The sequence below is a fragment of the Lepus europaeus genome, chromosome 4 (genome assembly GCF_033115175.1).
Source record: "Lepus europaeus isolate LE1 chromosome 4, mLepTim1.pri, whole genome shotgun sequence".
Classification (NCBI taxonomy): domain Eukaryota; kingdom Metazoa; phylum Chordata; class Mammalia; order Lagomorpha; family Leporidae; genus Lepus; species Lepus europaeus.
In genome coordinates this window covers 526,663-553,858 of record NC_084830.1, presented here as the reverse complement: position 1 = coordinate 553,858, position 27,196 = coordinate 526,663, and the positions used below count along the sequence as shown (strand labels likewise).

The 27,196-nt window shown below is 55.8% G+C and overlaps 1 protein-coding gene across 12 annotated transcripts in view; it reads left to right on the top strand.

Annotated features, from left to right (window-relative positions):
* Positions 1 to 1,494: 1,494 nt before the first annotated feature.
* The window catches only part of MROH1 (maestro heat like repeat family member 1), a 73,673-nt gene continuing 47,971 nt past the window's right edge, over positions 1,495 to 27,196 (top strand). For 2 of the 12 annotated variants that reach the window (XM_062187865.1, XM_062187857.1), the window contains exons 1-8: positions 5,340 to 5,530; positions 6,246 to 6,384; positions 14,085 to 14,171; positions 16,525 to 16,594; positions 18,341 to 18,486; positions 22,390 to 22,521; positions 22,734 to 22,896; positions 23,387 to 23,485. In XM_062187865.1, coding sequence (XP_062043849.1) covers positions 16,573 to 16,594; positions 18,341 to 18,486; positions 22,390 to 22,521; positions 22,734 to 22,896; positions 23,387 to 23,485 — 562 coding nt within the window. In that variant the 5' untranslated portion in view covers positions 5,340 to 5,530; positions 6,246 to 6,384; positions 14,085 to 14,171; positions 16,525 to 16,572. Of the gene's footprint in view, positions 1,523 to 5,336; positions 5,531 to 6,245; positions 6,385 to 14,084; positions 14,172 to 15,335; positions 15,464 to 16,524; positions 16,595 to 18,340; positions 18,487 to 22,389; positions 22,522 to 22,733; positions 22,897 to 23,386; positions 23,486 to 27,196 lie in introns of those variants that run through there. The other 10 variants (XM_062187868.1, XM_062187866.1, XM_062187867.1 and 7 more) reach the window with 9 other exon arrangements.

The following is a 27,196-nucleotide window of genomic DNA, read 5'->3' as shown; positions in this document are numbered from 1 at the left end:
AGGCCCAGGCTGACGTGTGCTCCCTGCACAGGCGCTGAGGGCCTGCAGGGAGAAGGGCGGTGGCTGTGGTGTGGCCTAGGCACAGGCAGGCGTGCGCACACACACACACACACACAGAGTTTCATCCCTGCTGGGCCGGAGCCCGTTGGTGCAAGACTTGTATTTCTTGTTCCGTTGTGCAATCACGGCTCTAACCGGCAAGCTGCGGTCCCGAGGGCGGGCTCGCTGGCCTGTGGCTGACCGGGAGCCGAGGTGAAGAGCCGCTCGCTGTTCAGGAGACGCAAGCATCTGATTTCACGTGGGATTGGTCACTCGGGCATTCCGAGGGGTGAGGCTGGGGGAAGGTGGCTACAGGAAGCTGCTGCCTGCGGACCCAGAGCAGCCCGGGGACGCCAGAGTCCAGCTCTCGCCTTTGCAGGTGACACACAGCGTCCTGCTGGAGCCCTGGGGGCACAGCGCAGGCTCAGGCCTGCCCCTCAGAGGCCAGCTCTTGGGAGGGGTGGTTGGTGTTAACGTGAAGCTGTGATGCTTGCTGGCCACTGTGGCTGGGCTGGGGCTCGCTGGGCACTGGCCACGGCGAGGGAGCCCTCCACGGGCCTCCCGCTCTTGCTTGCCCTGGCAGTGTCCCGTCTGTCCCTCCAACACAAAGGCTCAGGCCCCTGGGGCTGGGGGAGAAGCACACCTCCCCTGTGCTATTCCGCTGGCATCCCGGCCCAGGGTTTCCAAGGCGCCCACTCTGCCGCCTGCAATCCCCAGCCCACCGCCTGCAGGGCCGCACCTGCTCTTGACTGGCACTGCCCGGCCAGCGCTGCCACCGCTTCCTGGTTCTCCAACGGCTCTTTTCGTTTGACCTCTTGAACACCTCTTTCCGACGCCTGCCCCAAAGCAGACGGCCGGGCCCCGCAGCGCGCGACGCGAGCGGCCATTTGTCTCGCACCCCGGGGCTCCGCCTGCCCCCGAGTTTGGGGCCTCCACGCAGGGTCTGGACAGGCCTGCGGGTGGCCCACCGACTTGGCGTGTTTGTTGGGTGTCGCACGTGTGTTAACGTCCTGGAGGGTGTGCTGGACAGAGCTGCCCTCAGCGCTATCCGGCGTCCGCAGGGAGCGGCGTGTGCGTCTCACCGGGACACGAAGCGATGCTGTCCAGCTGGGGGCCGGCGCCGGCGCGGCCGGGGCAGCGCGCGCGCCCAACAGTCAGGTGCGCCGGTCACGGGGAGGCGGGGGCGGGGCCGAGTGCGGAGCGGAGTCTGCGCAGTCCAAGACCGCGGGGGCGGGGCAGGAGGCGGAGCGAGCCTGAAGGACGTGCCTCCAGCCAGTGAACGCAGCCATCGCGTGGGGGCGTGGCCGGGCCGCCGCGCGCCAGGTCGCGGTTGGCCAGAGGGCGGCGGGGGTGGGCACGGCGAGCTCGGCTCCGCCCACGCCGGGTGGCGGCGGCTGAGGCGGCGGCTGAGGCGGCGGCGGCGGCGGCGGCGGCGGCGGCGGCGGCGGCGGCGGCGGCGGCGGCGGCGGCGGCCCCCCCTCAGGTAGGCGGTGAGCTGAGCTGCGCCTTCCGCGGCGCGGGGGACGCGCCTGTCAGGAAGCCCGGGCGGGAGGGCCGGGTGTGCCCCGCGCCCCGCTGTCCCGACCCCGCCGCGTCCCACCCGGAAGAGACCCGCGCGGCGCGGCCGCCCGCGTCCCTGGCCCCGCAGGCTCCCGTGGCGCAGCCGACGGGGTCCCGAGGGCCTGGCCGGGGAGCCGCGCCCACGCCGTGCTCTCCCCGCGTTGCGTGGCCGGGCCGCCGCGAGGGGCGCGGGAAGGGTCCGAGCACAGCCGGCCGGCTCGGAGTTCGGGTCCCGCTCGTCCTGCAGCGTCCGCGTAGCTGAGGCGCGGGGCCCGGCCGGAGGAGACCGCTCGCTGGACAGACCCCAAACTCGCGTGCAACCAGGTCTGCGCGCAGGGCACCGGGTCGGGAGCCTGGGCGTGTGACCCTGGAGGCAGGGGCCGCGTGGGAGCTGGCGGACCCAGAGGGGAGCTGGCAGAGGGACATGGGGTGCCGCCGGCTGCCAGCGGCGAAGGGCGGGAGCTTCGCCGAGGACTGTCGGGTCTGAGTGGTGGTGACCATCCGGAGGGGGATGCTCGGAGGTCCTGGGGCTCTCTGGGAGCCACTGGCTGTGACGGGCTCCCCGGTCGGCTGTGTTGGCCTGGGGGCTGTGTTCTGGGCTGGATGGGCCCACGGCTCCGTCTTTCTGGGTTCCACAGAGGCCCAGGTGATCAGCAGTCCCAGGCCTCCGACCCCTCTCCCAGGCAGAGCTGCTCCGGGTGAAAGGCGTCCTCTCAGCACCGCTCACACGGCTCCATCTCCTGCGCTTGGGAGCACCAGGAAACGCTGCCACTTCTCCCAGGAGCCCCTGGCCAGTGCTCGGAGATTCCTGGCTGCTGGACCTCATGACAAACCTGCTTCTAAACAGCTGGAGGAGCTCCTTGTTGTACGCGGCTTTGCTGCCGGATTTCTCCAGAGAAACCCCAGTCTCGGGCCAGTGGGCAGTGAGCTGCAGGCCTAGGTTTCCTGGGTCACCAGCCCACGTTTTTCTGGTGACTCCGGAAGTTGATTTTCTCTGGCTCATGGACCAGCTGGGAGAGTCCCTTGTGCTCTGTGTGTGGGTGACCCCCCTACCCCGGCATACACTGGACCCTCCAGGCTGCCCATCAGTGCCCGTAGGCTTGGTACTTGGCCTACCCCACCTCCCACACCCACCTGGCCCCCTTCGGGCTCAGAGAGCCTCACTCAGGGGCTGTGGCCTGGGATGTCTGCAGGGCATTTCCTAGATGTGGAACAAGGAAGCAGCAGCTTCTCTCTTCAGGTGACGTGAGTTCTGTCTACAGCCACCTTCTCCCATTAGGTTTTCTTTTTTTAAAACATTTAACTGGAGCCTGACTTGTTCTTGGGCTGTTTTCTCTAGTACCACGTTCATTATTGTCTGTGCACCACTGGTGTAGACAGGTGCAGGACGTGGAGGTTGGCTTATTCAGGCTCCAGGTAGCTGCTCCCCAAGCCCCAGTGCCAGCGCCCAGCACCCAGGCAGCTGTGTCTGAGGCGCAAGCTTGACTGCCCGGCCTTGCCCTGAGTCACAGCGTGGGGCTGGAGGTGCTGAGTCACCGTTTATAGATGGTGGAATGGGAGGTGCCACACCTGCTCCAGGCTATGCAGGAGCACACGCCGGGAGACGCTGGGCATCTGGCTCTGGCACTTGGTCCCTGTGACCTCTGGGCCTCATCGCCCTTGACTCTAGAAAGGCAGGAGACCGTACCTGCTCATCCTGAGGGCTGGCCAGCACAGCCATCTTGTGTCTGTGAGAATTCGTGTGTGAACTTTGTCCTTCTTGTTTGCCTTAGTTTGCACATTAATATTAGGCAAATTAGCCTATTGTCATATTGTAATTTGCCCTCGTGGTGTCTTTTTTTTCTCCTATAATTTTTTTTATTTCTATAAGGGAAACAAATCTCATGTACTTCCTAGATACAGATTGAGGAGCATAGTGATGCTTACCTCCTGCCCATGCTCCCACCCTCTTTCCTCCCTTATTCTTTCTTACCATTTAAAACATGATTTATTTATTTATTTGAAAGAGTTGCAGAGAGGCAGAGAGAGAGAGAGGTCTTCCATCCGCTGGTTCACTCCCTAGTTGGCTGCAGCTGTTGGCATGGTGCCAGTCGGAAGCCAGGAGCTTCTTCCGGGTCTTCCTCGTGAGTGCAGGGGCCCAAGCACTCAGGCCATCTTCTACTGCTTTCCTAGGCCATAGCAGGGAGCTGGATCAGAAGTGGAGCAGCTGGGACTCAAACCAATGCCCATGTGGGATGCCGGCACTGCAGGCGGTGGGTTTACCCGCTACACCACAGAGCTGGCCACTCTTTCTAATGATTTTTATAATGACATATTTTTATTTGATAGTCATAAGCTTAACCCTCCACTAAATAAAGAGTTCAACAAATAGAAGGAAAAAAAAAACATTGTTTGTCAACAGTAGAGACAAGAGCTGTAAACAATCATTGAATCTCAAAATGTCAATGTATGTTTTTTTTTGTACTCTGTTACAACAAATCAGGGAAAACATGATATTTATCTTTTGGGGGCTGGTATAAACCACTAAGTATAATCCTTTCCAGTTGCATCCATTTTGTTGCACATTATTTTTTTATGGCTGAGTAGTATTCCATTGTGTGTTTATATCAGTTTCTTTACCCAGTCATTGGTTGATGGACATCTGAGTTGATTCCTTATCTGAGCTATTGTGAATTCAGCTGCAGTAAACTTGGGGGAACAGATCACTCTTTCATACGCATCATGATTTCCTTTCGTTTGGGTAAACTCCCAGGAGTGGGATGGCTGGGTCATATGGTACCTCTGTTTTCAGATTTCTGAGGAATGTCCATACTGTCTTCCACAGTGGTCGCACCAGTTTATATTCCCACCAACAGTGGATTAGTGCACCTTCTCCCCCACTTCCTCACCAGCATTTGTTGTTTGTTGATTTCTGTATGAGAGCCATTCTAACTGGGGTGAGGTGGAACCTCATTGTTTTGTGTTGCATTTCCTTCAATGACTAGTGATCCTGAACATTTTTTCATGTGTCTGTTGGCCATTTGAATTTCATCTTTTGAAAAATGTCTGTTCAAGTCCTTTGACAATTTCTTAACTAGATTATTTCTGTTGTTGTTGTTGTATTTCTCAAACTCTTTGTAGATTGTGGGTATTAATCCTTTATCAGTTGCATGGTTTGCAAATATGTTCTCTCATTCTGTTGGTTGCCTCTTCACCTTGTTGAGTGTTTCCTTTGCAGTGCAGAAGTTTCTCAGCTTGATGTAATCCCATTTGTCAGCTTTGGGTTTGATTGCCTGTGCTTCGGGAGTCTTTTGCAAGAAGTCTTTGCCTATGCCAATGTCTTTTTTTTTTTTTTTAAAGATTTATTTATTTATTAGGGAGACACAGAGAGAAAGTTCTTCCATCTACTGGTTCACTCCCCAAATGGCTGCAGTGGCCAGAGCTGGGCCAGTCCAGAGCCAGGAGCTTCTTATGGTTCTCCCATGTGGGTGCAGGGCCCAAGCACTTGGGCCATTTTCCACTGTTTTCCCAGGCCATCAGCAGGGAGCTGGGTTGTTAATGGAACAGCTGGGACTTGAACTGGAGCCTATATGGGATGCCGGTGTCTCAGGTGGAGGCTTACCTTACCACAGTGGTGGACCCTAAAAGTAGAGCACTGGGACTTGAACCAGCACTGGTATGGGATACTGGCAGCCCATCAGTGGTTTAACCTGCTGTGCTACAATGCCAGCTATGCCAATGCCTTGCAGAGTTCCCCCAATATTCTCCTCTAGTAATTTGATTGTATCAGGTCACCGATTTAGATCCTTGATCCACTGTGAGTCGATTTTTGTATAAAGTGTAAGGTGGGGTCTTGTTTCATACTTCTGCCTACAGAGACCCAGTTTTCCCAGCATCACTTGTTGAAGAGACCGTCCTTGCTCCAGGGATTGGTTTGAGTTCTTTGTCAAAGGTGAGTTGGTTGTAGATGCCTGGATTGATTTGTGGAGTTTCTTTTCTGTTCTGTTGGTCTACATGTCTGCTTTTGTGTCAGTAACAGGAAGATTTTTCCATTTTTTCTGTGTCTCTTTTAATGTTTTCATTGTAGAGATCTTTCACCTCCTTAGTTACATTGATTTCAAAGTATTTAAAAACTTTTATAGCTATTGTGATGTTACAAGTTCTTTCTCAGTCATTGCATTGTCTTTGTATACAAAGGCCATTGATTTTTGTGTGTTGATTTTATGTCCTGCATCTTTACCCAGCTCTTCTTTGAGTTCCAGTAGTCTCTTAGTGGAGTCTTTTGGTTCCCCTATGTGTAGAATCATGTCATCTGCAAACAGGGATAGTTTGACTTCCTCCTTTCCAATTTGCATCCCTTTGATGTCTTTTTCTTGCCTAATGGCTCTGGCTGAAACTTCCAGAACTGTATTGAATAGCAGTGGTGAAAGTGGGCATCTTTGGTTCTGGATCTTAGTGGAAATGCTTCCAACTTTTCCCCATTCAATATGATGCTGGCTGTGGGTTTGTTATATAGTGCCTTCGTTGTATTGAGGATTATTCTTTCTATACCCAGTTTGCTTAAGGGTTTTTATCATGAAAGGATGTTTTAGTTTATCAATGCTTTCTCTTAATCTATTGAGATAATAATTTGGTTTTTGTTCTTCGGTTTGTTTTTCTCTTTAAAGATTTATTTATTTATTTGAGAGGCAGAGTTACGGACAACAAGAAGTCTTCCACTCGCTGGTTCACTCCCCAAATGGCTGCAACAGCCAGGGCTGGGTCATTCTGAAGCCAGGAGCCGGGAGCTTCTTCCGGGTCACCCAGGTGGGTGCAGGGGCCCATGTGCTTTCACTGCTCTTTTGTATTTTGGGGGACTTTAATTTTGTTTATTCTTTAATTTTAATTATTTCTTCCTACTAATTTTTGGTTTGTTATTGCTGTTTTGAAGATTTATATATTTATTCAGAAGGCAGATATACAGAGAGAGAGAGAGATCTTGGATTTGCTGGTTCACTCCCCATATGGCTGCAATGACCAGGGCTGGGTCAAGCTGAAGCCAGGAGCCAGGAGTTTCTTCCGGATCTCCCATGTGGGTGCAGGGGTCTGTTGCTTTTCTCAGGAGCATTAGCAGGGAGCTCGATTGGAAATGGAGCAGATGGGACTCGAACTGGTACCCTTATGGGACGCTGGCATTGCAGGTGGAAGCTTAACTTTCTGCACCACAGTGCTGGACTCCGCTGTTGTTTTTTAAAGATGTATTTATTTATCTGAAAGAGAGAGAAAGGGAGAGACAGAGATCCTCCATCTACTAGTTTAGTTCCCATATGGCTGCCGTGGCCACTGCTGGGCCAAGCCAAAGACAAGAGCTAGGAGTTTTCTCTAGGTTTCCCACATGGGTGGCAAGGGCCCAAACACTTGGGACATTTTCCGCTGCCTTTCCCAGGCCATCATCAGGGAGCGAGACTGGAAGTGGATCAGCCAGGACTTGAACCGGTGCCCATATGGGATGCAGGTGTTGCAGGTGGTGGCTTTACCCACTAATGCCACAACCCTGGCCGCTTTTTTCTAGGTCCTTGAGATGCATTGATAAATCATTTATTTGATGTATTTGCAATTTCTTGATGTAGACACTAATTATTATAAACTTCCCTCTTAAAACTGCTCTTCCTGTATCCTGTAAGTTTTGATATGTTGTGTTGTCATCTTCATTTGTTTACAGGAAACTTTTGCTTTCCCCTTTGATTTCTTCTGTAACCCACTGTTCATTCAGGAGTGTGTTGTTTAGTCTCCAAGTGTTTGTATATTTTCTAGAGTTTCTTAAGTTGTTAATTTCCAGCTTCATTCCAGTGTGGTCAGAAAAGATACAGGGTATGATTTCAATTTTTTTTTTTAAATTTTCTGAGACTACATTATGGCCTAGCATATGGTCTATCCTGGAGAAAGTTCTCTGTACTGATCAAAAGAATGTGCTGTAGGTATCAGTTAGGTCCGTTTGGTCCAGAGCGTCGATTAGCTCCGTTTCTTGGTTGATTTGCTGTCTATTTGATCTGTCCAGTGAGGAAAGTGGGGGTGTTGGAGTCCCCCATTACTGCTGGATTCTGTGTCTCTCTTTAGATCCATGAACATAGATTTTAAACACCCAGGCACCCTAGCATTGGGTGCATATACAGTTACTATAGTCACATCTTCCTGTTGAATTGATCCCTTAATCATTACATAATGCCCTTCTTTGTGTCATTTAACAGTTTTTGTGTTAAAATCTATTTCGTCTAATATTAGAATGGCTACCCCTGCTCATATTGCTTTCCATTAGCATGGAATATCTTTCTTTATCCTTTGATTTTAAGTCTGTGTATATCTTTGTTGGTGAGGCATGTTTCTTGTAGGCAGCAGATAGATGGGTCTTTTTTTAAAAGATTTATTCATTTATTTGAAAGGCAGAGTTGGAGAGAGGTCTTCCATCTACTGGTTCACTCCCCAGATGGTTGCAATGGTTGGAGTTGGGCTGATCAGAAGCCAGAAGCTTCTTCCTGGTCTCTCGGGCAGGTGCGGAGGCCTAAGGACTTGGACAGTCTCCTGCTCTCCCAGACCACAGCAGAGAGCTGGATTGGAAATGGAGCATCCGGGACAGGAACTAGCACCCATATAGGATGCCAGCATTGCAGACGACGGCTTTACCCTCTGTGCCACAGTGCCAGCCCCAATGGATCTTGTTTTTTAATCCATTCAGCTAATCTGTACCTTTTAATTGGAGGATTTAGGGCATTTACATCCAAGGTTATTATTGTTGTGGAACTTTCTCTAGGGTAGACCATAATAATAACTTATGGGATACATAGACCAAGTAATGATTTGGTCTACCATTCTATTAATACTTCTATTGTTTGTTTTGGGTTTCCTTTTTACTTTTACTAGATTTTCTGCCTTCACATTCTTTCATAATTATGAATATTGTTCTCTGTTTCATCCTGAAGAATTATTTGTTGGGGCCAGTGCTGTAGCGTAGAAAGTTAAGCCTCTGCCTATAGCACCAGCATCCCATGGTTGAGTCCCAGCTGCTCCACTTCCAATCCAGCCCCCTGCTAATGCACCTGGGAAAGCATTGGAAGATGGCCCAAGTGCTTGGGCCTCTGCACAATGTGGGAGGCCCAGAAGAAGCTCTTGGCTCTTGGCTTCCATCTGGCCCAGCCCCGGCCATAGCAGCCATTTGGGGAGTGAACCAGTGGATCAAAGAACTCTCTTTCCTTCTCTCTCTCTCTCTCTGCCTTTCAAATAAATACATAAATAAATCTTTAAAAAATCATTTGTTGTGAGGAGCTTGCTGGAGGAAGAAGCGTGGTGCCCAAGCTTCAGAGCACACCCCAAATAAGCGCACACACCCCAGCATACCCACCAGCGTACATCCCAGGACACACACCCCAACACACACACATACTCCAACACACAAAAAAGAAAAAAATATAAAAAAGGAATCATTTGTAAGGCTTGACAAATGGTGACAAATTATTTGAACTGTCTGTTTTTAAGACCTTTAGTTCACTTTCATTTATAAGTGAGAGCTTTGCTGGGCACAGCATTCTGGGTTAACAGTTTCTCGTAGGACTTGGACTGTATCTCCACTCTCTCCTAGCCTGTAGGGTTTCTGATGATAAATCGGTTGTTAGTCTAATTGGGGCTCCTCGGAAGGTGACCTGGCATTTAGAATTTGCTGTGGAAAGTTTGGCTGTAGTGTGCTGTGTTGAAGATCCTTTCTGGTCCGGCAGGACTGTTGCTGCCTTCCTTCCTTTCTCCAACTCGGGTGTTTCCTGCCGTTACTTCACTGTGTCGGCCTTCTGATCCGTCCTCTCTTTCCACACCTCCAGGAACTCCTAAGACACGTTTGGTCACTTGATAGCTCCCGTAAATCTTGAGCACTATTTTCTTTTTCTGATTTTTTTTGTCTGACTGAGATATTTCCAAGGATTTGTCTTCCACCTCGGATATTCTTTCTTCTGTTGTGTCGCTGAGGCTTTCCAGTGTATTTTCTGTTTGACATATTGAGTTCTTCATTTCTAATATTTCAGTTTGCTGTGCCTTCAGTATCTCAATTGCTCAGCAAAATTTTTCATCCATATAGTGTATGGATTTCCTTATCTCGTGAACTGGTTTCTCTGTGTTTCTGAGTAATTTTGTGGTCATTCTTTTGAGTTCATTCCAGACATTTCACCAGTCTCTTTGTCTTCCCATTCTGATTTGGAGTGCTATGCTCCTTGTGAGGAGTCATGCTGTCTTCCTTGTTTCTTGTGTTTCTGCATTTATTCTTAGGCGTTTGTGGAAACACTTGTTGGATTTCTCCTCTAATGGGTTTTATCCTTGAACTGTGCCTCTGTGGCTTTAGTGGAGTGTCTGCGCCTTCAGTGGGTATCAGAGGCACGTGCTGGTGGGGCCAGGGAGCTCTGGTCAGTCTTGAGGATGGGGTGAGACTTCCAGGGGGCGGATCTGCTCTGTTGTCAGCTGGCGTGAAGGTATGATCATGCCTGTTGGCCTCGCCTCCTCTTTCTGAGGTGATGCATGCCGGGCTTAGCCCAGGGTGGGTACAGCCCCCCACCCACACAGGTGCATACACTGCACAAAGGATCGGGGTGGGTCTCTGAGCATGGAGCCCTCTGCAGTGACCCTCGGCAGTCAGGAGCTCTGAGCCTCTGACGCCAGACACAGTGATTGCCCAGAGACCCAGCTACTCCCCACGGTCACAGAATTGCCACAGTCAGGCTGCAGAGGATCCACTGTCAGCCTGTGGGCCTCCCCCATCCACGAAGGGAGCAGAGACATTCCCAGAGCCCTCTGCCTGTGGGCGCTCCTCCTTGCCAGTTTGAGCCCCAGAGCCTGTGATAGGTTGAGGGGATGGTGGCTCCTCACAGTCCTGAGCGGATGCCCGGCCCCTGCCAACCCTCTAAGCCAGACGCAAAGTCAGTAGGGAACGTGGATTTCCCCTCTGGTAAAATCCCCTGGTCACGCGTGCCAGAGCTGCTGCAGCCTCTGTTGGCGTCAAGATGGCGCCCTTGTTGGGGCTGGGGGAAAGAACTGTGCGTTCCCCTCACTGGATTGGGGGGCACCCCGGCCCCCACTAGGGCTCCAGGCCAGACTCAAAGTCAGTGTGGTCTGCACGTTCTCCCTGAGGCAGGATCCCCCCTGGCACACCACCCTGTCTGCTGCCCTGCTCAGAAGCCCCAGCTGCGGCGGTGGTGTCCCCGCCCACTGCCACGCGTGCCGTTCTCTCCCTTCCGTGGAGCTCCCACCCAGGCTCCTCTCCAGCTCCCCCCTGGAACGCGCCTCCTCCCTCCTTCTGCTGTCTTTTCCCTTTTCTTTTCTCAAAATGCTTTTTAGATTTGATGACAGTTGTATATATTTATGGTGTACAACACGATTTGAAATATGGATAAAAGGGAGCTTCAAAAAGTTTATAGAAAAACACAATTAAAAAAGAATGGAGGGGGCCGGTGCTTTGGTGCAGTAGGTTAATCCTGTGCCTGCAGCGCTGGCATCCTATATGGCTCTGGTTCAAGTCCCAGATGCTCCTCTTCCCATTCAGCTCTCTGCTAAGGCCTGGGAAAGCAGTAGAAGATGGCCCAAGTGCTTGGGTCCCTGCAAATCCACCGTTCGCTCCCCAGATGCTGGTTCAGTCCCCAGATGCCTGCAGCTGCCAGAGCTGGGCTGTGGTCGAAGCCAAGAACCAGGAGCTCAGTGCAGTTTCCATGTGGGTGCAGGGCCCCAACCATTTGAGCCATCACGGCTGCCTCCCAGGGTGCACATCAGCAAGAAGCTGGAATCAAGAATGGAGCCTGCAGCAAACCTAGGCACCCTGGCCAGGACTGAGCGAGGCTGAAGCTTCATCCAGGCCTACCACATGGGTGGCAGGGGCCCAAGCTCTGGGCCACCTTCTGTTGCTTTCCCCAGGCCGTTATCAGGGAACTGGATGGGAAGTGGAGCAGCCGGGACATGAACTGGTGCCCTTATGGGATGTAGGTGTTGTAGGCAGCAGCTTTATCTGCTATACCACAACACTGGACCCATCTCTCGTTCTCTAACTGGTGGATTTGCCACATTTATATTTATTGTTATTGCTGATCCACATGGATTTGTGGGTTGATTTTCAGCACTTTGCTCTGTGCTCTGTGTTTGCCTTCTATTGCTGTATTCTCATTCTCTCTCCCTTCCCTAGCTGTACCCAGAAAGGGAAGGATATGTGAAGAATGACTCCCATGGTTTCTGCCTGCCGCATGGAAGTACCTGGGTCCCTGCCACCACGTGGACGGCTTGGAAGCAGCTCCAGACCCCCTAGCTTTGGGCAGGCCCAGCCCTGGCCCCTGTGGGTGTCTGGATAGTGAACCAGTGAATGGAGATCTTGATTTCTGTCTCTGTGTCTCTGCCTTCTAAGTAAAATGAAAATAAAGAAATAAAACACTAGCCATGAACTCCCTGGAGCCTAATTGCTTTAATTACTTCGGTTGAGTTCTATTCTTGTGGCTTGGGAAGCGGTATATATTCTGTCACAGAATGGAGTTTCTGTAACCACTTTGTAGGTCAAGTTGGTTGACAGTGGTTTTTATTTATTTTTTTAAAGATTTATTTATTTGAAATAAGTAAATAATTTATTTACTTCAGAGTTATAGAGAGGCAGAGGCAGAGAGAGAGAGAGAGAGATCTTCTATCCACTGTTTGATTCCCCAGATGGCTTCAATGGCCATAGATGAGCCGATCTAAGGCCAGGAGCCAGGAGCTTCTTCCCACACGGTTTTGGGGAGGGGGCACAAAGACTTGGGCCATCTTCCTCTGCTTTCCCAGGTCATAGCAGAGAGCTGGATCAGAAGTGGAGCAGCTGGGACTTGAACTGGCACCCATGTAGGATGCCAGCACTGCAGGCGGTAGCTTTACCCACTACAACACAGCGCCGGCCCCAACAGTGTTGTTCTTACAGATTTTCTGTCTATTTTTTCTGTCAATCATGGAGAGGTGTTAGAATCTCCATTATAATTTGGATTTGTCTGTTTTCTCTCATTTGTATTAGAGTTGGCTTTGGAGATTTTGAAGCTCTGTTGTTAGGGGATAAATGTTTAGGATTGCTATGTTTGGGAAGCCTGTTTTGTCCAGTATAGTTTCCACGACTTTCCATGACTAATGTTAGCCCTGTTTTCCTTTCCTCATTCTTTGAGCACGTTCAGCCTTTCCGCATTTCTTAGGGGTATGAACTGTGGTGACTGTAGCTGTCTACATGTTGTCTCCTGATTCTCTCTTCTGCGTCATTTCCAGGTCAGTTTGTGTTGATTGAGCCATCCTCATTGTAAGTTGAATTTTCTTCTTTGCATCTAGAAATCTTTTTTTTTTTTTTTTAAGATTTATTTTATTTTTATTTGGAAGGCAGAGTAACAGAGAAATCTTCCATCTGCTAACTCACTCTCCAGTTGGCCCCAGTGTTAGGGCGAGGCCAGACCAAAGCCAGGAGCCAGAGCTTCATCTGGTCCCCCTATGTGGGTGGCAGGGGCCCAAGCACCTGGGCCATTTTCTGCTGCTTTCCAGGCTGATCAGAGGGAGCTGGGACTTGAATAGGAACACTGATGAGAGATGCGGGCATCGCAGGTGGTGGCCTAACCCACTGTGCCACCGTGCAGGCCCGGCCTGGACCTGTGACTGGACCCAGATGCTGTCCTCTTGCTGTGTTGGTGCAGACATTACCACACTCGTCAGTCTTGAGCTCTGTGCTGCTGTGAGGCCAGGTGACTCGGGCACACTTCCTGGTGCCTTGGCTGCTGGGAGCAGGCGTGGGTCCTGGCTGAGTGGGGCTCCAGATGCTGCTGCTGCCAGCCCCTCCTGGTGGCTCTTTCCCCAGTCCTGGCCAGGGTCTTCTCACATGTGGCCCTTGCATTAATTTTCAGCCTCGCTCTAACAAAGTACCACAAACTTCTCTCAAAGTTCTTCGAGTGAGCAGCCTGATGTGGTGTTCACCCGGCTGCCGTCCTCCAGCCGTCCGCCGGCTGTAGTCCTCTGGTGCTGCTCCTGCCCTTCCAGTTCATTTGTGGATTTTGGTTCTTGGCTTCTGTGGGACCAGAGTCCCAGCTTCAGTTTCCCTTGTCCCGGAGCCGCCTCCGTCTTCACAGCCAGCTGCAGTGGATGGGAGTCCTCCCTCTGCCTCGCTTCATTTTAAAGATTATTTACTTATGTGAAAGACAGAGTTACAGAGAGGCAGAGAGAGAGAGAGATCTGTCAATCAATTGCTCTTCCATCCACTGCCTCACTCCCCAAATGGCTGCAGCGGCCAGTGCTGAGCCAGGCCCAAGCCAGGAGCCAGGAGCTTCTTCCAGGTCTCCCACGTGGGTGCAGGGGCCAGACGACTTGGACCGTCTTCCACCTCTTTCCCAGGCACATTGGCACGGAGCTGGCTCAGAAGTGGAGCAGTGGGTCTCAACCTGGTGCCCATATGGGATGCCAGCGCTGCAGGCAGAGGCTTGGCCCACCCGTTCATGTCTGGTTTCTCTTGCTCCTTGCAGATGCTCCCCAGGAAGAAAGACGACATGTGTTTCCAAGCCAGGGCGCTCCCTCTGCCTGCAGTCTCCTGAGATTCCTGCCAGCCTCGGGTTTGTTCATTTTTCTTTCCTGTTGATTGTGCTCTTGTGGGCTCTATCTTATTTACTTTTTTTTTTTTTTTTTTTGACAGGCAGAGTGGACAGTGAGAGAGAGAGAGACAGAGAGAAAGGTCTTCCTTTTGCCGTTGGTTCACCCTCCAATGGCCGCCGTGGCCGGCGCGCTGCTGCCGGTGCACCGTGCTGATCCAAAGGCAGGAGCCAGGTGCTTCTCCTGGTCTCCCATGGGGTGCAGGGCCCCAGCACTTGGGCCATCCTCCACTGCACTCCCGGGCCATAGCAGAGAGCTGGCCTGGAAGAGGGGCAACGGGGACAGAATCCGGCACCCCGACTGGGACTAGAACCCGGTGTGCCGGCGCCGCAAGGTGGAGGATTAGCCTGTTGAGCCACGGTGCTGGCCTTATTTACTTATTTTTTAAAATATTGATTTAATTATTTGAAAGGGAGTGTGAGAGACAGAGATGTCTCTTCCATCTGCTGGTTCACTCCCCAGATGACAGCGACAACCAGGGCTGGGCCAGGCCAAAGTCGGGAGCGAGGAATTCTCCCTGGCTACCCAACATAAGTGGCAGGGGCCAAGCACTTGGGCTTTCTTCCCCTGCTTTCCCAGGCACATTGGCAGGGAGCTGGATCAGGAGCAGAGCAGCTGGGACTTGGAACCAGTGCTTTGATAGGGGATGCTGGCATTGCAGGTGACAGCTTAGCTCGCTATGCCACATTGCTGGCCCCATGGGCTGCTATTTCAAAACCTGTCACCCTGGAAAGTGGGTTAAAGCTCCAGCCTGCAGAGCCGGCATCCCATATGGGTGCCAGTTTGAGTCCCGGCTATTCTACTTCCGATCCAGCTCCCTGCTGATGCACATGGGAAGGCAGTGGAAGATGGCCCAAGTCCTTGGGCCCCTATGCCCACATGGGAGACCTGGAAGAAGCTCCTGGCTCCAGATCAGCTCAGCTGTGGCCATTGCAGTCATTTGGACAGTGAACCAGCAGATGGAAGACCTCTCTCTCCCTCTGGCTCTACCTCGCTATAACTCCTGTCTTTCAAATAAATAAATTTATTTGCATGACAACAGCTGCAGAGAGAGATCCATCTTCCATCCGTTGGTTTATTCCCTAGATGGTCTCAGTGGTCTGGGCTGAGCCAGGCCAATACTAGAAGCTTCATCTGGGTCTTCCACGTGGGTGCAGGGGCCCAAGAGCTTGGGCCATCTTCTGCTGCTTTCCCCAGACCATTAGCAGGGAGCTGGATCAGAAGTGGAACGGGGGCTGGAGCTGTGGCGTGGCAGGTAAGGCTGACGTCTGCAGCGCTGGCATCCCATATGGGCATTGGTTCGCGTCCCAGCTGCTCCACTTGTGATCCAGTTCTCTGCTATGGCCTGGGAAAGCAGCAGAAGATGGCCCACGTCCCTGGGCTCCTGTAACTGAATGGAGACCTGGAGGAAGCTCCTGGCTCCTGGCTTCAGCTCAGTGCAGCTCTGGCCGTTGTGGCCATCCGGGGAGTGAACCAGTGGATGGAAGACCTCTCTCTCTCTCTCTCTCTCTCTCTCTCTCCCTCCCTCTTTGTAACTCTGTTTTTCAAATAAATAAATCTTTAAAAAGAAACGAAATGGAAATGGAGCAGCCGGGACATGAGCTGATGCCCGTGTGGGATGCCGGTGTTGCAGGTGGCGGCTTTACCTGCTGTACCTTAGTGCTGACCTCCTCACTGGGCTTTTGGATGTGGGTGGACGCTTGGGGTCAGTCTGCCTTCCTGGCCTGGATTCTTCCTCCCGTAACTCCCAGGATTTGCATGACCTCTCACCCTGCCTGCCCCCCTCACCCCCAGCTCAGGGTGGGCACTGTGTCTTCCCATTTTCCTGATGTATTAGGGAGGAGTGATGGCAGAGAGGTGACGCAGAGGTTGAAGGAACTGTCAGAGAATGGAGGACGCGGGAGTCAGTGAAGCCAGCCTCCTTGTCGGGGCAGGGTGCGGGGGTGGGGGACCCTGACAGGGCTGGGCGTGTGCCCCACAGGCAGAGGCAGTGGGATGTGTGTGTTGATGTCTGTCTGTGCGGGAGGTGCTCCGAGGTGTGCATCCGCCCTCTTTCACAGGGTGAGCAGGGAGCTGCTTGTCTAGGCTGACGATGGTGGACAAGCCCTGCTGGCCAGTTCACGGGCAGGGCTGCCAGGTGCTGAGGGACAGAGCAGAACCGGAATCTGAGGAGAAGGGGTCCTTTCCCTCGAACAGCTCAACCGAAATGTGGCAGAGAGATTTCCCACAGAACAAATTCACGTTCCACAGGAAGTAGTAACTTTTGGAGGAATTAGGTGTTGTGGGGGCTCATGGATGAATGTTTTGTTATTCTAGGTTGGAGAAGCTGCCCCGTCCCCACTGGGCGAAGCCAGGACCTCAGAAATGACCGAGTCCTATGTGAAGAGTGAGTGTGCGGTGTGGGCGGGACCCAAGTGCCTCCAGGCCCCCACGGATGGGGCTGCCCCTTGCTGGGGCATTTACACGGCTCTGGGATGCCTGGCGCCCCATCAGAGCTCCGAGCCTGCCGGCTTCTGGTGTAGAGCCGGCCTTGGTGCCAGGCAGCTGTGGCTTGAAGGAGTCTGTCTTGAAGAAGTTGCTTTCTCCAGGAAACAAAGTGCTGTCTCAGGCCATTTGGATTGCTGTAATGAAATGCCTCAGACTGCGCGGTTTAAAGACTAACTTAGAGAAGCGGAATGGCAGAGAGAGAGGCAGAGACCGATCTGCTGTCTGCTCATTCACTCGTGAAATGCGCACGACAGCTGGACCTTGGTCAGGCCCAGGCAGGAACTCCATCCAGGTCTCCCATGTGGGTGGCGGATCCATCATCTGCTGCCTCCCAGGGTGTGCACGAGCCGGAAGCTGGGCCAGAAGTGCAGCAGCTGGGACTCAAACCAGGCACTGGCACACGAGCACAGCAAACCCTGCTCCCCGGGGCCCACCGTGGAGTGGAGCCCAGCGTGTGCACTCCGAGGGGGCCGGCATTCAAGCTGTGTCGAGCTGGCCCGGAGCAGCTGCTGGAGCCGAGCACACAGCTCTTCCTTCGGGCTCGGCCCGACCGCTCTGAACGGGAAGGGTCCTTGGGTCGCTGTGCCTTCCCCGCCTTGACACAGCCTTGGCATGGAGCTGCTACCTGCCTCCCCGGCCCCTGCCTCCCCAACAAAGTCCCACAGCCCCCCTGAGGTGGAAGCTCCCCCCACATGCTCCACCTCCTCCCTCCTGGGCCGCGCCTGGGGGTTCTGTCAGTGCCACTGCGGCACAGCTGAGGCTGAGGGCCACTAAGAGACCTGAGGAGTCTGGGTGCAGGCAAGGGCTGGGAAGAGCAGAGGAGGGAGCATGCACTGCCCACAGATGGCCCGAGCCATGTGAGGGCCCGAGGTCAGCAGGAGGGCCCTGCATGGAGGGGCAGGTGCAGACCACAGGACGGGCCAGCTTTGCTCTGCTTTGTTAAACTTAGATGTGAGTGGATCTCCTTAATTTGGGCGGCTTATTTGCTGAACTATTGAGTGTGGAGGTGGGGGCTGTTCAAATGCAGCGTCCTGCTCATGGCGGACTCCTGCTGGTGGAGCAGAGGGCATGGCCAGCCCCGCAGGGTCTCGTCTCTGCCTGGGGCGGTGCTTATGACTGGCTGAGGCCTGGCCTGGCCTGTGAGCGCTGCCTTCTCTCAGTGCCGTGAGGCAGGGTCTGGCTTTATTCCTTCCTTGCTCTCCATGGGTTCTGCTCGTAAGGTGCCTGGCCACCCAGGTGACACAGGATGAGATGGAGATGTTCACGCCTGTCCTGGGACGTGAGGGGTGTGGTCCTGCACATGGACCCTGAGGAACCTGTCCGGCCGAGCCCAAGGCCTCGTGATCATGGCTGGCAGAACCTCGTGTGTGGGGAGGGGAGCTGGGCCTGTCTTCTGAAGGCCTAACCCATGTGTCCCAGGCAGGCAGCGGCCCCTGGTGCTCCCGACCCCAAGGGGTGGAAGGCAGGCCCACTGTGTAGCTGCAGGTGCCAGTAGGCATGGCCGTTCTGTGGGGTGGCCCTAAGGCTTCGGGAATGTGCCACCCCCACACTGGGCCCCAGGCTGACGGCATCTATCTGGGGTGGCAGTTGTGCCACAGTGAAGAGGCTGCTGGACCGTGTCTGGGGACGGGGCTTGTTTCCACAGAGCTGTCCTACCCCCTGCTGGAGGCGGTCACGGACAAGGACCCTGCTGTGCAGGAGCAGGTGTGCAGGGCCCTGTGCTCCCTTGGGGAGGTGCAGCCCGCGGAGATGCTGTGTGCCTGTGAGGAGTTCCTGCGGCACCGGGACAAGGTATGTCTGCCTGCCCGCATGGGGACACCCTCGGGGCACCCTTTGCTGGGCCTTCCTGGCTTGGGAGTGCACAGCCCAGTCGGAAGCAGTGGGCTGCATGTGTGCAGGCTGTTGGCAGAGAACTGCCCCTGGGCTCCCTCCAGGGTGGCATCTCGGGATAGAGGGCCCCCTCGTCCTGTGCCTGGAGTGTGACTGTGCCCCAACAGGCTCACTGGCCTGTCTGGAGACTGGCCATCCCCACTGCAGCTCTGAGGCTGGTGAGCGGGGGCTGCTTGCCATTCCCTTTGCTCCAGGTGGTGGACTAAGCTCCTGCCTCGGGGAGGGAGAGTTGTCTCTGTCCCCTTGGTGCTGGTATCTGGGAAGACTTGGCAGGGCCATGGAGAGCTGGTCTGAGGTTGGAGGCTGCCTTGTCCCCAAGGTGGGAGCTGCCCCAGGGAGGGGGCTCTGGAGCGCACTGTCCACTCCATGCATTGCTAACTTGGCAGAATTGTGTATGCTCCCTCTGCCTGCGGGTGTCAGGTTGCCAGTTCAAGCCCCCGTGGGAGTGAGCGACTCAGCTGCCACGGCTCACTGGACTTCTGCCTCTGCTGGGCCTTGGCAGAGCCTGAAATTGTTGGTTTCTTGTTTCTGTTGGTGCAGGGTTTTGTAGTCTAAGAAGCCCCTCATTCTTTTTGTTTTATTTGATATTTTGATATGTAAAAGGGGACCTCATCAGCTGAGTGTTTCTCTGAGGCACAAAATGGCCTGGTTCCTGGAGGATGTCTAGAGCTGTGCCGAGGCCTGGTTCCTAGAGGATGTCTAGAGCTGTGCCGTGGCCTGGTTCCTAGAGGATGCCTAGAGCTGTGCCGTGGCCTGGTTCCTAGAGGATGCCTAGAGCTGTGCCGTGGCCTGGTTCCTAGAGGATGCCTAGAGCTGTGCCGTGGCCTGGTTCCTAGAGGATGCCTAGAGCTGTGCCGTGGCCTGGTTCCTAGAGGATGCCTAGAGCTGTGCCGTGGCCTGGTTCCTAGAGGATGCCTAGAGCTGTGCCGTGGCCTGGTTCCTAGAGGATGCCTAGAGCTGTGCCGTGGCCTGGTTCCTAGAGGATGCCTAGAGCTGTGCCGTGGCCTGGTTCCTAGAGGATGCCTAGAGCTGTGCCGTGGCCTGGTTCCTAGAGGATGCCTAGAGCTGTGCCGTGGCCTGGTTCCTAGAGGATGCCTAGAGCTGTGCCGGGGCCTGGTTCCTAGAGGATGCCTAGAGCTGTGCCGTGGCCTGGTTCCTAGAGGATGCCTAGAGCTGTGCCGTGGCCTGGTTCCTAGAGGATGCCTAGACTGTGCTGTAGCCTGGTGAGGCCTCCTGGGGGGCCTGTGCTTTCTCCCCTGGGCATGGAGGGCCGTCCTTACTCCCCTGGGCATAGGGGGCTGTCCTTACTCCCCCTGCGGTGGGTTTGTGGTTCCAACAGGATAGTGGCTGGAGGTTGATGGCAGTGTGGTGCGTATGCATGCAGCCCACGCGTGTAGCGCGTGTGCAGTGGGGTGTGTGTGTGTGCCCGTTTGTGACTCCTACAGACTCTCTGGGCTCACACTTCCTTGGGTGGCAGAAAGCCTCCCTGGCCCTTGACAGACGCTGGGGCTGACCCTGCTGTCAGAGGAACAAAACGCACCACAGAAAACAAGAGACTGTTATGTTTAGTAATTTGTAGCCAACAATGTTTAAGATGTTTACTTGTTTTTATTCATTTGAAAAGCAGAGCCACAGAGAGACAGAGACAGAGACAGAGATGTTGCATCTGCTGGCTCTCTTTCCAGATGCCCACAACAGTGGCAGCTGGGCCAACCTGGAGCCCGGGGCCAGGAACTCCATTTGGGTCTCCCATGTGGGTGGCAAGGGTGCGTGTACTTGAGCCACCATCACTTGCCTCCCCGGGTGTGGGGTGTGTGTTAGCAGGAAGCTGGAGTCAGGGCAGAGCCGGGGAGTGGACTCAGGCACTGCAGTGGGTTGCAGTTGTCTGCGTTCATGTCCTAGGCCAGATGCCCACTCCTGTAGTGGAGCATAAGTGTGCTTCGTCGTGTGTGCCGCTTCCTGGTTTGTGTCTGATTTTGCCTCTTTTCTAGCTGTTTTAGCTGTGTGTTGTTTTTTTTTTTAAGATTCATTTATTTATTTATTTGAGAGGCAGAGTTACTGACAGAGAGAGAGTCTTCCATCCTCTGGTTCGCTCCCCAAATAGCTGCAACGGCTGGAGGTGGATGATCCGAAGCCAGGAGCCAGGGTGCAGGGGCACAAGCAGTAGGGCCATCTTCCACTGCTTTCCCAGGCCATTAGCGAAGTGGAGCAGCTGGGACTCGAACTGGCAGCCACATGGGATGCTGGTGCTGCAGACAGAGGCTTAACCTGCTACACACAGCCCTGGCTCCCATTTTAGCTTATTAAAATGGCTTCAAAGTAAAACGACTTTCCCATCAGTGGCCGGTTTGTGTACATGTTTTGAGTCGGGAGCTCTGCTCCTCCGGGGTGGCCGCCTCGTCTGTCTCCTGTCAGCCACTTGCAGGTGTGGGCACAAGACCCTCGCCCTTGCGGTTGTGTGTGTGTGTTCCTGGTTGCCCTGTTTGGCTGCCTCTGTGTAGACGACATGCGTGTTTCAGGCCTGCAGCGTCTCGCTCTGAGGACTGGGATGCTGGGAGCGACTCAGTCCAGTGTTCGGGGGCACATGGGTGCTTTCTAGGAGTCGGCTCCTGTCTGGCAGCTGAGCGTGGTTCTCTTTGCACAAACCTGGAGGCCCACGACTTTGCAGAAGTGAGAAATGACTTATTTCTAACTTAGACGTGCAAACAAGTGGCCCCCAGGAAGGCAGGCAGGCGCTGGCTGTGCTGACTGCGCCTCAGGAGATGGCCTTCTGGCCGAAGGGTCTTACGCTGAGCAAACCGCCCAGAACCGAAGCTCCCCGGGCAAACTGGCAGTTTGTGTGAACTCTCAGCGTCCCTGGGGTGCTCGTGATGTACACTGGCTCATTTCTGGGAAAGTCACGGCCCCTCTGCAGCCCACTGTCTCCGCAGTGCTGGGACACTCACAGTCCCCCCAAGTTCCAGACGGTGGCCACTGCTCCATCACCCACCCAGCCGTGTGGGCAGCAGCCACAGTCAGGCCAAGTCTGTGTCTGTTAAGTGACCCCATGCCAACTCCCTTCCAGTGGTTTCTAAGCAAAACCAAGCCTTTCCTGGCTGACTGACTGCCCTCTCTATTCCCAAAGCTGTCTTGTGACTGTCGCCTGCAAGCCTACTGTAACTTCAGTTCCCCCGGGAAACCCTGTTTCTCCCCCATGGGGCTGGGTTGATGTGTCCCTTCCCCTGCTGTGTGGGCAGTGTTCTGCGGACACTAGCTGTCTCCCGTGCCAGCTGCTCTCGGGAGGAGTGCTGGGGATGTCACTCAGGCTAACTGGGTGCCTCCAGTGGCAGACACCAGGTGCCCTGTTTGGGAGTGGGCAGTGGTGGCTCTGCTGTGTGCTGTGGCTGGGCCTGGCCGTCCAGTGGTGTGGCCAGCCCATGCCGTTGTCCCCTGTGCTTATTTGAGACAAAAACTGTGCTGGAGTGGCCTGGTGTAGGAGGAAGAGGGTGGCAGGACTGTGTGTGGGGTCAGCCGAGGGGTGGAGGCGTGGCTGATGGATGGGGGTCGTGTTTCATGTTGGAGTCTGGTGCCTGGAGCTTGTCACAGCCTGGGGTGGGGCCTTGGAGCCCAGGTTGGGGAGCAGGGGCCTGTGAGCTCCAGCTCGGCTGCTTGCTGCCCGTCACATGCAGAAGACTGGACGTGCCCTCTCCTGTGCCAGGAGCAGAGGGTGGCTTTGTGTGGGGGACCCCTGTAGCGCAGCTCTGGGCACACGGAGTCTGGGCGTGCAGCTGCACACCCCACAGCCTTCCCTGCTGCCCTCCTCAGTTGGCGCACCCATACCGCGCGATGGTCCTGAGGGCTATGGAGACGGTCCTGAGCAGTCACACCTGCAGGCTGGACAAGGACACGGCCAGCACCGTCCTCCTCCTGGCCTCCAGCGAGATGACCAAGACCAAGGTGCGTGGGCTCCGCCCTGCTCGGGAGGGCGGCTTCTTGTCTGGGCCTTGCTGCCCCGGGTGTCAGGCGTGGGTTGTGTCTGGCGGAGGTCTCGTGCCTCTGCCGCTGCTGCTGGTGTGCCACCCAGCCTTCCCCGAGGGACACTGCAGACCGAGGCTCGTTCTGCCACCTGGGAGGATCTGCGAGAGGGTCTCCCTCTGGGTCTCGGGCAGGAGCTGTTCTGTGAGTGGCAGCAGGCGGCAAGCAGTGTGCTGGTGGCCGTGGGGAAGCATTTCATCAACCCCGTGATGGAGGAGGTGCTGAGCAAGTTCCAGCCTGGGGTCCTGCCGCACCCTCTCGTGGTGCAGACGCTGGCCAGCCTCGCCGTTTCCAACGGTAGGTGTGGCCTGGCCCGCTCTGTGCTCTGGCCTCATGGCCCCAGCTCCTGTGCCTGTGCCCGCCTTGGGCTGTCAGGAGCTCAGGCCACGTAGGGGACTGTGTGTGTGCCGGGCGGTGGGGGCTGTGTGTGTGTGCTGGGCTGTGTGTGTGTGTGTGCCGGGCGGTGGGGGCTGTGTGTGTGTGTGTGCTGGGCGGTGGGGCTGTGTGTGTGTGTGCTGGGCGGTGGGGCTGTGTGTGTGTGTGCTGGGCTGTGTGTGTGTGCTGGGCGGTGGGGGCTGTGTGTGTGTGTGTCTGTGCTGGGCGGTGGGGGCTGTGTGTGTGTGTGTGCCGGGCGGTGGGGGCTGTGTGTGTGTGTGCGCTGGTGTGTGTGTGTGTGTGCCGGGCGGTGGGGGCTGTGTGTGTCCCTGTGCTGACCGCTGGGGGCTGTGCTCGCTCTGGTGAGTGGTGGGAGCTGTGACGCCACCCTGACCACCCTCTGCCTCCACAGTGTTCGGCACCGTCCCTTTCCTGCCGTCCGTCCTGAGCACCATGCTGCCCATGCTGGGGATGGCCAAGCACGACACCATGCGGGCTGTGCTCTGCTGCGGTAAGATGGTGGTGCGGCTGCCACCTGTCTGCCCTCTGTCTCGGGGCTGCTGTGGGACCTGGCTGACATGCCGCTGTCGGCTGGCACAGGTCCTTGGGGCTGCAGGAAGGTAGGCAGGTGCCGGAGGGCGGGCCTCAGCTGAGCTGCTCCTGGGTGCTGGGCGGGCCTGCCCTTGTGTTGCAACCTGTGCCCCTCGCTGCTTCTCTCTGCTGCTGGGATCCTCACGCCAAGGGTCTGTAGTGACCTGGACACGGGGTAGGAGGACACATCCTTAGTCACAGCTTTGCACGTCTGTTCCGTTTCCCCATGCTCTGCTTGCAGAGTGACCTCCCCCTGGGCATCTCAGAGCAGGCAGAGAGGTGCTCCCTGCTCTCAAACCTGTGTCTGATCAGGCTGTAGGAGGGGCCTGGGCATGGCCTCTGGGAACATGGTGTTCCTGTGGGGATCTGAGCTAACTTAGCCAAAGTTAGACCCTGGACGCTGTGGGCCTGGGGACCCAGCCACCCTTGGTAGCAGCCGTGAAGCCCCTGCAAGACTGCAGCTCTGGAACCTGGTGGGGAGGGCACCTGTGTCATTCCAGGCTCCCAGGAGGCAGCAGCTCCTTAAACGTTGACCCCTTGTTGACCGCTGGCCCTCCCAGGATTGGGATGTCCGGGTTTTTCCCCTGGTGGGTTGTCGTGACAGCAGGCAGGGCCTGGTGCCCAGGGGCATGGTTTGGTGGGGAAGGGCATGGTGACGGAGTGAGCAATACATTTTACATGTTGGGCCCATTCCTGGTGACTTCGGGTCTGGGTCCTGGGCTCTTAGGGCCCTGCCTCCCGTGCATCCGCAGAGCCCTGCCATCTCCTCGCAGCCCCTGGCCTCCCGTCTCCTTGCCCGGCTTCTTCATGCTTTCATTTCTGGGGTTTTCCTCAAAGACTCCTTCCTGCCTGGGGACGAGGCCCCTGGCTGAGCTGATGCCAACCTCACTTCCTGGCGTTTGAGGCTGAGGTTTGACGCAGGGCCCCAGAGAACCACACGCTGAGCTGGGGCGGAGGAGTGGGCCTCGGGGGTGCCTGCATGGCGTGGGCTGTGGGCAAACCCTCCCGACGTGAAAGCATGGCTGGGAGAGCGTAGGACAGGGCCTCGTCCAGGTGGCGGCGACCAGGGACCATGACATGACGGCTGCTGGGTCTGTGCTGAGCTCACCTTGTGTCGCCCCTACGGTGCTGAGAGCCATGACCCCAGGCCTTGCCGCTGCCACAGCTGTGGTGCTGTGGTGCCTCTCCTCCAGTCTCTGTCCTGGGGGTGAGGCCACTCCCCACGTGAAGGGAGGCTTCGCTGGCAGTCAGTGAGCAGCACGGGGCAGCCTTGTGTCCACCGCTGGACATGCCATGCAGGGGAAAGGGCACAGCCTGACACTGCCCAGGAGTACAGCACCCTGCACTGCCTGTGTAGGAAGGCAGCCTCAGAAGAGCCAAAGATGGACTCGGGGTGCAGACTGTCCAGGGAGAAGAAGACGGCCGAGAGAGCCATGACCGAGGTCCCCGGGGAAGACGGCCGAGAGAGAGCCGTGACTGAGGTCCCCGGGAGAAGAAGACGGCCGAGAGGGAGCCGTGATCAAGGCCCCCGGGAGAAGACGGCCGAGAGAGCCGTGACCGAGGTCCCCGGGAAAAGACGGCCAAGAGAGAGCCGTGACCGAGGTCCCCGGGAGAAGAAGACGGCCGAGAGAGCCGTGACCGAGGTCCCCGGGAGAAGAAGACGGCCGAGAGAGCCGTGACCGAAGTCCCCGGGAGAAGAAGACGGCCGAGAGAGCCATGACCGAGGCCCCCAGGAGAAGACGGCCGAGAGAGAGCCGTGATCGAGGTCCCCGGGAAAAGACGGCCAAGAGAGAGCCGTGATCGAGGTCCCCGGGAAAAGACGGCCAAGAGAGAGCCGTGACCGAGGTCCCCGGGAGAAGACGGCCAAGAATCGTGACCAAGGTCCCCGGGAGAAGACGGCCGAGAGAGAGCCGTGATCGAGGTCCCCGGGAAAAGACGGCCAAGAGAGAGCCGTGACCGAGGTCCCCGGGAGAAGATGGCTGAGAAAGCCGTGACCGAGGCCCCCAAGGGAGATGCGAGGAGATGGTGGATCCGTGAAGCAGCATGTTGTCGTGAGGAAACCACATCCAGAGAATACAGTGGAGCTCTGAGAGTAAAGTCATGGTGATACAAATAAAAACCACAGCCGGCGCCGCAGCTCAATAGGCTAATCCTCCGCCTACGGCGCCGGCACACCAGGTTCTAGTCCCGGTCAGGGCGCCAGGTTCTGTCCCGGTTGCCCCTCTTCCAGGCCAGCTCTCTGCTGTGGCCAGGGAGTGCAGTGGAGGATGGCCCAGGTCCTTGGGCCCTGCACCCCATGGGAGACCAGGAGAAGCACCTGGCTCCTGGCTTTGGATCAGTGTGGTGCGCTGGCCGCAGCGCGCCAGCTGTGGTGGCCATTGGAGAGTGAACCAACGGCAAAGGAAGACCTTTCTGTCTGTCTCTCTCACTGTCCACTCTGCCTGTCAAAATGAATAAGTAAATAAATAAAAACCACAATAGAGTCGAGGAAAGAGTAGAAATCTTCCCCCAAACAGCCACGATGCAAAAGTATGGAAAGTGGAAGAGAAGGTGGAGAGAGTTAGCATGCTGGGGCACGGAACCAGGACCCAGATACTGGGCACCTTAGAAAGAGCCAACAGTGGTTGCGAATCTGCCGAAGTGGCTGGACAGGCAGGTCCTCTGAGGGGCACCCAGGGTGTTCTTGTGGGGAAGATGGTCTACGAGGGGGTGAGGGACGGGATGGCCTGTGGGCAGCTCTGGTGGCAGTGCCACGCAGCCCTCTCCAGCCTGGAGTGGGAGCCCACCCCAAACACCATATGAGTGTCAGAGTGGAATAAAGACTTTATGGAAAGCAAGCCTCAAGACAAACCTCCATCCATGCTTCCTGGAGGTGAATGGAGGGTGTGTTCCACCGTGACACTGCTCTGACCACGTGGGCACCCAAGAGACTGTGGGACAGCAGGCGCCTGGGCCTCTTGGAGGAGGTGGAGGCCCAGGACAAGTGGCTGCTGCTGTCTTCCCCCTGGGGAAGGGGGCTGTGTTTGTGATGGGGAACCAGGCAGACACACAGGAGATGACCCCTAACTCACGCCCAGCAAAGCCGTGCAGGAAGGAGAACTGGGGCTAGGAGACGGGGGAGACTCCTGCCAGGCCACCCTGGAAAGGGCCACTCGGGGTGGGCAGGACCAAGCAGATGAGGCACAGAGAGGGTGCCGTGAGGCAGCAGCTGGAGATAGGGGTCCGAGCCAGCACCCGCCTGCTTGCAGAGTGCTGGGGAGGGAGGGTGAGAATCCTCCCTTAACCTGTGTGTGACTCGGATGAAGGTGAGGAGTGGCCTGTTACCTTGCGAACCCTTCCTGCTGCAGGACACCCAGAAATGCCGATGGGCTTGCTATCCGTCCTGCGGCTGGGAACGGGAGGCAGGTGCAGGAGACAGGCATGGCCCATCTTCCGCGAGAGGGTGACGAGGAGACGCCCTTGGTGCCAAGGGCCCTGGGAAGTGGATTTTTTCTCTTCTGTTGTTTTCCCCCCTGAGGTTGTGTAACTGTGCCTGGCTTTCAGCTAGGTGTCGCTGTGGTCTATGCCTCCTGTTGGGCTGGGAGGCCCACTTCTAAGACACAGGCTTGAGTCGGCAGCTCACTGGCTCCCT